The 11,544-nt window shown below is 48.8% G+C and overlaps 1 protein-coding gene across 2 annotated transcripts in view; it reads right to left on the reverse strand.

Annotated features, from left to right (window-relative positions):
* The window catches only part of TBC1D19 (TBC1 domain family member 19), a 1,159,927-nt gene extending 1,149,210 nt beyond the window's left edge, over window positions 1-10,717 (reverse strand). Inside the window, exon 1 of one of the 2 annotated variants that reach the window (XM_078678973.1) lies at window positions 10,510-10,717. In XM_078678973.1, the coding sequence (XP_078535099.1) occupies window positions 10,510-10,608 (99 nt within the window). In that variant the 5' untranslated portion in view covers window positions 10,609-10,717. The remainder of the gene's footprint in view (window positions 1-10,509) is intronic. The other variant, XM_078678974.1, reaches the window with a different exon arrangement.
* Between the last annotated feature and the right edge of the window lie 827 nt (window positions 10,718-11,544).

The following is an 11,544-nucleotide window of genomic DNA, read 5'->3' on the forward strand; positions in this document are numbered from 1 at the left end:
AAGGCTGTGGACAGCTGACTGGCGTAAACTGCCGTATCGCCCCATAAGCGCTGGATATCTAAAGGCTGTTGCTGCCTGTGGAGCTGCCTGGGGAGGATGGTGCCCCCAAGGGACTGTGCCCTGTGATTGGTGTGGCCCCCGAAGTGCTGTTGGTTCTGAGGACTGTGTGGGCTGAGGGAGGAGCTGTCCTCTGAGAAAAGCGCCCCGGTCTCTGTGGAGAATAGCGACAGAAAGATAATTAATTAAAAGGGAGCCTACCCCTTATTGCCGCCGAAATCACCGCCGCAGCCCGAGGAGTGTTGGCGCTGCCTTGCGCCCGTCGTAAATTGGTGAAAATCACCACCGCGGCCCGGCACCGCCTTTCAGGGACCCCCACCGTTGTGAATACCGTGCGGCGGCCCCCGGTGTGAGGAGAGGGCTGCCGAAGTGAAGAAAGGGCCGCGCGAGGCCCTGAGGCCGGCAGATCCCCTATCACGTGACGGGGGCCCGGCCGCGTCATCGGCCCGCCCCCGCCGCGCACGGATTGGCCTGCGCGGCCGTGACCTTTTAAGGCCGCGCAGGGATTGGCTGACGGCCGGGAAGGCCAGGAGAAGGGGATTCGAAGCCCCGGGTCCCCGTGAGGTCGGAGGGGGACCCGGGTGAAGTTTGGTTGCAGGGCCCCCGTGCCAACGAGGGAGCCCCGAGTGAAGCGACCGGAGCGGGAGGCCACCCCGCCGGTCTGTGCCCCGAGGGAGAAGGTCCGGTGAGGTAGGCGGGGCCGGGGCACACTGTCGGTGCCAGCCCCACCTCCCGACCTGAAGCGCCCGGAGGAGAGCAGCTGTGAGGCTCCCGTGAGGACCTGAGGAGCCCCGATTGAGCCGCCCAGACCTCCGGTGAGGAGGAGGAGTCGGGTGATTCCCCCAGAGGGGAGAAAAGTTCCCTTCGCGTGTGCCACGTCAGGGGGCCTCGAGGCACATTGTCGGTGCCTGGCCCTTCTGCCTTGCAGCCCGGGTCCCCCCAAGATCAAAGGGGCCTGGGAGAGACAGAGGTCACGAGAAGGTGCTGCAGGTCCCGCAGGGCTCCCGGTTGGTCAGGGAAGCCCTGCAATTGAAAGCAATGTGCAGCAGGGGCATCGAGGCACATTGCCGGTGCCTGCCCCCACCGCAAAGGAGGTCCTGGACAGCCGGTGAGTGTGGGCAACAATACACAGTGTGGGGGTGGAGAGGGCAACGGGGCACAGGGTCGGTGCTCGCCCCCCCCCCCGGAGACATTGTAACTGAGCTCGTGGGCCCTAATTACGCCAGGGCCCCCGTGAGAAGTACCAGCAGGATTGCCAGGCCTCTGAACTGGGCTACGACATTAGTTAATCCCTGCCTGGGATGTCCAGGTGAATGCCAGCTAGTGTAGGCCCTGGGATTTGTGTTAGTGTGGCTGGCTGCTGGCATTGGGCTGCACGGTTGCCTCCTAGCCGTCACCGGTACACAGCACAGGTTCCGCTGAATTCCGCACCCAGTGTGTCAGTGTATTTATGACCTAAGGGCACACCCCCATATAGGTTGGCTTGAATGAGCCGGGAGGGAACAGATGCCTAGGGGGCCTTCATTAGATGATGCACCAGTGGGGAGGATTAGGCTCATGCGTATGGTTTAATACCTGCCAATGCTCTATAATGTGTATGCCTAATGTTTATGAAGAGAGTTGGCTGTGGTGTACACCCTGATGTCTTATGCTTATAGTGATGCCACCGTTCTGCCTGATGTTGATACCCCAAGGTTGTTGGTAGAGGGAGCCTAGCTATTTCCTTACAGGTGTTCCTGATATATAAGGAGGGCTCCTACCTGATATCTATGCTGGGCGATGTATATTCCGCCCAGGTTGGTCAATGGGTTGGCCTGATGTTATTCCAGGCCCTTGTTATGTACCAGATTGATGGGCCAGATAGGCTGATTTATTGCAGATGTTCCTGCCCATGTTATGCCGTGATGCCCTAATGTTTTCTTTCCCTAACAGGGGTTGGGTTGGTGTTAATGTGCATGATGGTTAACTATGCTAATGTAGAACTTTTGCATTTACAGCCTTCCCTGTAGGATGAGAGCCTGAGTTGGCCCCGCCAGATTGGGCTCCAGAACTAATGACATTTTGAATCCATCCTTTTTCCCTTACAGCATGGACTACTTCCTATGTACATAATTTCCCCCCTCTATTTACTTGGCTCTGGCGCCATTGGGCGTCTTGTGTGACACTACTGTTTTGCATTCTTTTGCCTTGCAGGTTGGAAACCCTACTAAACGACGTATCTTTTTCCAACTCAAACTGGTGTCCTGCCTCTTTTGTGGTGTGCCTGGTGTGTTGACTGTGGGTATTGCGTGAATGCTTCACATGTCCTCGAAGTTTGGCCTGCCCGCTTGATGCCATGCTACCCCCTTGGAGATTTGGGCAACCCCCATTTCCTACAGGCAGCAACTATGTCTTGTAAACAATATTGAAAAAGCTTCCACTTAAAGCCCTGGTGACACCACAACAATGCCGCTGCTCCTGAGATTCAAAAAGAGAAGGGAAATGCAGAGAGAAAATTACTCTCTTTAAAGGATTTCCCTTCCCCTACAACGCTCACCTGGCATGACGTCTGTTGGACTTGGCCCTTTTTGCAGGGTCATCCCTAAACTTTTTGCCTTCCTCCTGTATTTTTTCTGACCTGTTGTTGGCTGTTTCATGACTCTGGGCACTTTACCACTGCTGATCAGTGCTAAAGTGCACATGCTCTCCCTATTGTAAATTGATGTATGGATTAGTGACTCCATGATTGCCTGGTTTGGTTTACTTGTCAGACCCTAGTACAGTGCACTGCGGGTGCCCAGGGCTTGTAAATCAAATGCTGCTGGTGGGCGAAAAGTGTTACAGCAAACAAATGTTGGATGGAATGCTGACAATGCTAACATTCTCCCTCAGTCAAAAGATCTGGATTAAATCCATCGTTCTTTTGCCCACTACGCCACCCCAGTTTGGACCCAGCCATATGGAAATCAGTCTTTATCCTGCGCCCCATGGGAACAGTCCAGACCGAACTGCCAGGCCAGGCCCTCCCTGGACCGGAAACAAGCATCCTGGGACGGGTTTCAGGGTAAGTCACCCTTCTTCAGCCAGGCTAGCTTGAAGCCTGTGGCACAGTGGGCAAGGGACCCACGTCTGGACATACCCATCCCACTTAGGACGAAAAGCGTTACAGCAAGCAAATGATGAACGGATTGCTGACAATGCTAACATTCTCCCCCAGTCAAACGATCTGGGTTAAATCCATCGTTCTTTTGCCCACTATGCCACCCCAGTTTGGACCCAGCCATATGCAAATCCGTCTTGACCCTGCGCCCCATGGGAACATTACAGACCGAACTGCCAGACCAGGCCCTCCCTGGACCAGAAACAAGCCACTTGGGACCGGTTTCAGGGTATGTCACCCTTCTTGAGCCAGGCTAGCTTGAATTCAGTGGCACAGTGAGCAAGGGACCCACGTCTGGGCATACACATCCCACTTAGGGCGAAAAGTGTTACAGCAAACAAATGATGGACGGAATGCTGACAATGCTAACATTCTCCCTCAGTCAAAAGATCTGGGTTAAATCCATTGTTCTTTTGCCCACTACGCCACCCCAGTTTGGACCCAGCCATATGCAAATCAGACTTGACCCTGCGCCCTATTGAACAGTCCAGACCGAACTGCCAGGCCAGGCCCTCCCTGGACCGGAAACAAGCAACCTAGGACCGGTGTCAAGGCATGCCACCCTTCTTCAGCCAGGCGAGCTTGAATCCAGTGGCACAGTGAGCAAGGGACTCATGTCTGGGCACACCCATTCCACTTAGGGCGAAAAGTGTTACAGCAAACAAATGATGGACGGAATGCTGACAATGCTAACATTCTCCCCGAGTCAAAAGGTCTGGGTTAAATACATCGTTCTTTTGCCCACTACGCCACCCAATGGTGAGCAAAAGAATGATGGATTTAACCCAGATCTCTTGACTGGGGGTGAATGTTTTGATTTGACCTGCATTCCATCCATCAATTATGTGTCTTTTGCTTTCTCGCCCTAAGTGTGCCAGGTATGCCCAGACGTGAGTCCCGGGCTCACTGTGCCACTGGAATCAAGCTTTCCTAGCTGAAGAGGGGTGGAACCACGAAACTGGTCCTAGGATGCTTGTTTCCGGTCCAGGGAGGACCTGGCCTGGCAGTTCGGGCTGGACTGTTCCCATGAGGTACAGGGTCAAGACTGATTTGCAAATGGCCAGGTCTAAACTGGGGAGGCATGGTGAGCAAAAGAATGATGGATTTTACCCAGATCTCTTGATATTGGGGGTGAATGTTTGATTTGTTCTGCATTCCGTTCATCAATTGTGTGTCTTTTGCTTTCTCGCCCTAAGTGTGCCAGGTATGCCCTGACGTGGGTCCTGGGCTCACTGTGCCATTGGAATCAAGCTATCCTGGTTGATGAGGGGTGAAACCCTGAAACTGGTCCTAGAATGCTTGTTTCCGGTCCAGGAAGAACCTGGCTTGGCAGTTCGGACAGCACTGTTCTCATGAGGTACAGGGTCAAGACTGATTTGCATATGGCCAGGTCTAAACTGGGGTGGCATGGTGAGCAAAAGAATGATGGATTTAACCCAGATCTCTTGACTGGGGGTGAATTTTTTGATTTGTTTTACATTCCGTTCATCAATTGTGTGTCTATTGCTTTCCCGCCCTAAGTGTGCCAGGTATGCCCAGACATGGGTCCTGGGCTCACTGTGCCACTGGAACCAAGCTATCCTGGCTGAAGAGGGGTGAAACCCTGAAACCGGTCCTAGGATGCTTGTTTCCGGTCCAGGGAGGACCTGGCTTGGCAGTTCGGGCTCGACTGTTCCCATGAGGCACAGGGTAAAGACTGATTTGCATATGGCCGTGTCTAAACTGGGGTGGCATGGTGAGCAACAGAATGATGGATTTAATCCAGATCTCTTGACTGGGGGCGAATGTTTTGCTTTGTTCTGCACTCCGTCCATCAATCGTGTGTCTTTTGCTTTCTCGCCATAAGTGTGCCAGGTATGCCCAGATGTGGGTCCTGGGCTCACTGTGCCACTGGAATCAGGCTTTCCTGGCTGAAGAGGGGTGAAACCCCAAAACCCGTCATAGGATGCTTGTTTCCAGTCCAGGGAGGACCTGGCTTGGCAGTTCGGGCTGGACTGTTCCCATGAGGCACAGGGTCAAGACTGATTTGCATATGGCCAGGTCTAAACTGGGGTGGCATGGTGAGCAAAAGAAAGATGGATTTAACCCAGATCTCTTGACTGGGGGTCAATGTTTTGATTTGGTCTGCATTCGGTCCATCAAGTGTGTGTCTTTTGCTGGTGGGCTTGGAGCTCTGGTTGTGCCACCCACAGAAGCAGCCTGTAGAGTGTGTCTCAGGTCTGCCATTGCAAAGCCTGTGTGCAGTCTGGTACTGCCATGTTGACTGGGCAAGTGCACTCTCTTGCCAGTCCCTAAACCTTCCCTTTTCTGCATATTAGTCACCCCTATGGTAGGCACAAGGGCAGGGTGTATTGTAAGTAAAAGGTAGGACATGCCCGATGTGTGTGGTGTTTCCTGATAGTGAATAACAACCATTTTCGTTTTTCACTATTGCAAGGCTACCTATTCCGCATAGGCTAGGATGGGCAGTTTGATTATAACACCTTATATTCCTAACTGACTCAGTGAACCAGGTAGAAATTCGAGTTTCGTATGCCTGAACTCAGAATGATAAAATACATCTTTTAGTGAAGGTGGTTTTAACATTATGTGTTTGAAAATACCACTTTTAGAAAGTAGGTATGTTCTTGCCTAACTGTCCAAGCCGGTCTCTGCTAGGTTGTGTATTCATTGTCTGGAGTTTGAGTGAAAGGGGCTGGGGGATTCCAGGAGACAGGGTGAGTCAGCACAGGGCTGAATAGAGCTATCTTCATGTAGATGGGTGGGAGGAGCTGCACCTAGGACCTGAATAGGGCTGTGCCTGCCTTCCACTATGCTGGCTCCAACTCCTGTGGTGCGTCTGATGTCCCTGGCCCACACTGTCAAAGGTAAGAAGGAGTCTTGTCAACAAAGTGCTCCAGGACTGCACAGAACTAGTTTGGACTAGGCACAAACAGTCTCTGCATCAAGAAACAAAGGATTTGCTAGTATAAATATGGGGACCCAGATCCCAGAACTTTAGATCACTTTTGGGAAACAAGAAGAACCTTTGCTGAGGAGAGGAACCAGAGAAACTGAGGAGGAGACTATCCATAAGCTGAGTGCTGTTTGGGGGATTGGCCTGTAGTGGTTACCTGACTGCCAAAGAAAGAAGAAGGGACTTTGTGCTACTTTCAAATCAACTTGTAAAGGATCTCCAAGGGCTTGAGATAGAGCTTGCCTCCTGCTGAAGTCTCAGGGATAACAGACTTGACTAATCAGCTCTGCCTTCCCTTGCTGGGAATTGAAGTGCCTGCTGTTGAGCTGGGCCTTCTGAGAGACTGTGTGTCGCTGGGAGCGCGACTCAAGACAAAGAAGCATGTCACCGCCCCAGCCGTTGTCGTCGCATCACCGGAGAAGAGTGTCGCTGTCGCAGCAGACGCCGTCGCATCACCGTAGAAGCGTGCCAGCGCTGTCGCTGTCGCCATCGCGAGTCGCAGGGCTTGTCGCGGCTCAGAAGAATCATTGAGCCGTGCACGGCCGTTGGGCGTGCAAGCCTCGTTGTCGCATCAAGAAGAAGAGTCCACCTTTATTCGCCTACACACGAGCTCGTAACATTGGGGAAATATTAAAGAACAAACCACCAGACGTCGAAGTATACAAGGGCACTAAAGCATGCCTAAGCTGTGGGAACTGCAACAGCATCATTAAGGGAAACAAAATCAATCATCCCATGAAAGGACATGAGATCAAACTCAAAGTCAATGCAACATGCGACACTGCTAATGTCATATATGCCCTGAAATGTCCCTGTGGAAAGCTTTATATTGGAAAAACTGAGAGACGCATAAAAACAAGACTAACAGAACACAAATCGAACATACGAACGAAAAACATCAAATCTACTGTGGCAGTTCATTTCATGGAGGCACAACATAACATATCTCAATTAAAATACATGATATTGGAGACAGCAGAGAAAAAAGAAGGAAGAGATAATACCAAGTATCTCCTGCAACGGGAGAATTTGTGGATACAAAAACTGTCATCACAGAAACCCAATGGTCTTAACGACCGAATAGAATTATCTTGCTATTTATGAACATTATGAATATTCCTTGGCTAAGGATGTGGACCTTGCGATTATTTATGTATTATTTATTATTATGTTACTGAGTTAATGTTTTTGCTTGTATGCCTTTAAATCTACTGAATTCATCACACCGCCCACATAATCCATGGGTTCGAGTCCCACCTCCTTTTTCATTTCCATAGATCACTAAAAAAGTATTTTAGTACCAGGGACTTTCATCACTTTTTATAGTGTTCTCACGTTTGCACTATGGTGCAGGGTAACACATTTCTTGAGAGACAAATCATGAATGTCTTAGAGCGGACACGCATGAAGTAACTTTTCCGTTTTCACATACCACGTGATCGGAACTTTGAATTGTACCGGCGGGGAGTTTTATTTAAAGAGGGCACCGTACATGGCGTCCCTTCAGGACGAAAAGCTGCGGCAAGAGTGGAAATCGGATTTCAGTTCAAGGCCAGAGCAAGGTCAGTACTGAGCCCGAAGGAACACTCTGTAGTAAGAGGTTGGTTCAGTTAGTTGGTTAGAAACGGTTTACGATATCGTTTTTTTCTTTACGTTTTTTGACAGCTCTAAATCAAGTACTTCGGTCGAATGCGGCATGTAAGTGCAAAGTTTTTCAAAGCACCTTGCAGCTCACGGTTTATAAAGGTTGAGTAGGTGACACACTAAATCTTAAGAGATCACTTAACAAACCACATTGGGCGTATGTAGTCTTTTTTCTCATGTAAGACACAGAAGCTTTATTAGGCTGATTGCAAACATTCCAAAACATTTGTTTATTATGTTTATTTTTTCATTTTGTAGTGTTGTTCCCTGATGAAGGGCTGTTAGATACGCCCAAAATGCATTGGATCTGAAAATAATAATGTCGCTTGTATGAACATAAGAGAAACTAAGCATTTGGAATACGTAAACTTACAGACGAAATAAAAACTGTGTGAAATAAAACATGGAATACTTCGCAACAAAAACTGTGTTTAGAATCCTCATTTCGCACTGAGGAGCAATTGAGTGCACACAGGGATGCATCTAGTGTTCCACTGGCAGCACGTGTGAAGTTTCAGGGATAACAGACTTCACTAACCAGCTCCCCTGCCTTCCCTTGCTGGGAATTGAAGTGCCTGCTGTTGAGCTGGGCCTTCTGAGAGACTGTGTGTAGCTGGGAGCGCGACTCAAGACAAAGAAGCATGTCGCCGCTCCAGCCGTTGTCGTCGCATCACCGGAGAAGAGTGTCGCTGTCGCAGCAGATGCCGTCACATCAACGGAGAAGCATGCCAGTGCTGCCGCTGTCGCCATCGCGAGTCGCAGGGCTTGTCGCGACTCAGAAGAATCATTGAGTCGCGCACGGCCGTTGGGCGTGCACGCCTCGTTGTCGCATCAAGAAGAAGACGCCATTTTGTTTCATTGCACCGGATCTACATCGCATCACGGCGCTGCTGGTCACACCGCCATGGAAGCGCAGTAAGAAACCGACGCATCACCTCTCCACGCGGAGAAGAACCAACTCATCCCCTATGCAGCAATAGGGACACGACGCATCACTGTTCCTGCATGTAAGGAACCGATGCATCACCTTCCCTGCAACACTTTCGTTCTATAGCGTTACGCATCCAAAGGTACATTGAACTTAAAGAGTCGCATTTTACATCTAAAGAGAACTAAGCTATTTCAAAAAATGTTGAAGTACAGTATTGTGTATTTTTGTCGCTTGTGGTCTTGTGTTAAGTCTATATAAAAAATACTTCTTTTTATACTACAACTAGTGTGGTGTCCATCTGTAGTGTTGTCACTGGGTTACTGTATGTGTTCACAAATGCATTACACACTGCCTCTGAGATAAGCCTGTCTGCTCATGCCAAGCTACCAAGGGGGTGAGCAGGGGTTATTTTAGGAATGTACCCCTTACCCTGACTAGAAGCAAGGGTCCCTATTTGGACAAAGGTACCTACCTCTGCCAAATAGAGACCCCCAAATCTAACAATGTCATGCTGTGACTTCACCACTAGTGAGAAGTGAGCAGTGTAAGCAAGTGCACATCGATGTGCCTGCTGTCACTGCAGTCCGGGGGGAAAACAGATCGCCTGTGCCAGGACACAGAACAGAGCCCGATAGAGACTCGTTTCGAGGCCCCCTTTGAAAAAGTGCTGTTGCTCAGACCCGGTGAGACCCGGCCCACTTAAAGCCCTGGGTTTTGGTATGTTTGGATGGCGCAGTGAAAGTTGTATGCCGGTTGTTTGGCACTTTTTAAGCAAAACAATGCAGTGCTAAGAGCTCCACTCTTCTTGGTTGCGTTTGCAGACGTGTAGTTATTTTTGTAATTAAAATATAGACAATGAACAATAAATCATTAAAGATCTACTCACACCTCAGCCATTGCGGCCTCGGCCCACCAGTTGCCAGGGACTCGCCTGGCAAGGAGTAGGTGCCAGAGTGCCAGGTATCTCATAGGCGAGTTAAGTTGCTAATGGTAATATGGAGTTTTCTCGTTGCGCAAATGGTTGTAATTTGTGATATTTATATGTTTCCCTAGTCTTCGTTTTCATTTTGCTTGCGAGAAAGTGTCACATTAACTCGTTGTAATGTCCCTAATAATATTACACTGAAAATGTCACATGGCAATCTGTCATCAGGCCCTCGAGAAGGGGCATTTTGCACACAAAGCACGGAATCTAGCATCCATTGAATTTTTCATATGACCGGAGATTGGGCCAACCAATGACTTGTTAAACCGGTAAACTGCCCCTGCCAAGATGCGAAAGGATCCTTCTCCAGCCAGCAGGGGCGGGGTTCATTGACAACACTGGGGAAAAATATGGGTGCCCTACTAGATCCATGTGGTGCCACAGTTTTGAAAATGAGCACTTTCCAGATTTTTCAAAGCGCTGTTACTTAATAAACAACATGAGAACTGTAACTCCGCAATGCACAACCAAGCAATTTATAGTTTACAAAATAAGCTGGTCAGTGAAATTATTCGTAGTGTGAGCCATTTTTATTGAACGACTACTATATACCTATATACACCATATTATTTTGAGCAACCAAATACATCACCGCGCACAAACAAAACAAAACGAGTGGCCTAAAAGAAGAATGAACTGGTGTGATTTCATTGACATTAGCTACAACATTTTCCCTCCCAAGATGGCCGCCAGCTTCGCGACGTACATTTGTAACCGCGCTTAGAAGTCCTCTTTTTATTGACATGACTGGCGCTGTCAGCATTGCCACCACACTGGTTTTTGTCACCTAGGCTTACCTGTGCCTGTCTCTCCAGTCGGTTGCAGAGGCCAGTACCCTGCAGCCTTTGCACAATCTGTGCAATGGCCACCGAAAGCTCTGTGTCCTGGTCCAACATCTTCTCTTCTTTGGTGGTGGGGCGTAAGGCCCCTTTGTGTTTATTATTCTGCCGCAGTACGTGCTTGCAGTGCTCTCATTACCGGTTACCAGGCAACTGCAAATCTAACACTGACCGCTCCGACCGGGAACACCACCTCGCATCCTAAGTTCCTATGTTCTCAAGGTTCCGCCCGCAAAAACGTTAGCCTCCTAAACGATTTTAGAAACAAAAAACAAAATCCCTGTTCGGTAAATTCCGGTTTGCCAGTTATAAATTCATTTTACTAAATCCGGTTAGTACAATAACGTTTTTTTCTGCAATAGCTAACTTTTATTAAGATAATTCAATTAACCAAACTATTTACAGATGTTTGTCTAATAAACAATTTAATGTATAAGCAGTCAACTAAAATGTTCTAAAACAAGTGAGACCTTTAGCTTAAAGGATTAAAGCTTACATATAAATTACCTAAAATATCATTTTCTTAATTTCACATAAAAATGGATCTTCTTTTATACATGCTTGCCATTGCCAACATTTTAGAAGAAAATGGGAGATTTTAATAAAAATAATCGGTATAACAGTTTACCCATTGATTTTTATTGAAACAGAGCCAATTTCAGGTGGAATAATCACACAAAGAGTACGCCTGGTAGAACTAAAAAAAAAGACTAGAGAGTGACTGTCCATAATCTTTTTGCAGTCTGGGTGTTTAACAGAGTTTTTCAACTGCTGTGCAGGAGGGAGCCTCTTTCAGGATGAGAACCCTCACTCACCCGAAGGTGACATCCATCATCATTGGGTTCCCTCCACACACCAAGGCCGCAAGGTCATTGGTGTGGGCTACAACTCCCAGTCCTGCTAAGCACCACCACGCCTCAGGGGTTAGACTAACGCATATTAGGGTGGTGGTCCACATCACCGCAGTGAAATGCTTTGTCACACATATTTGCG

This window comes from Lissotriton helveticus, chromosome 2_2 (genome assembly GCF_964261635.1).
Source record: "Lissotriton helveticus chromosome 2_2, aLisHel1.1, whole genome shotgun sequence".
Classification (NCBI taxonomy): domain Eukaryota; kingdom Metazoa; phylum Chordata; class Amphibia; order Caudata; family Salamandridae; genus Lissotriton; species Lissotriton helveticus.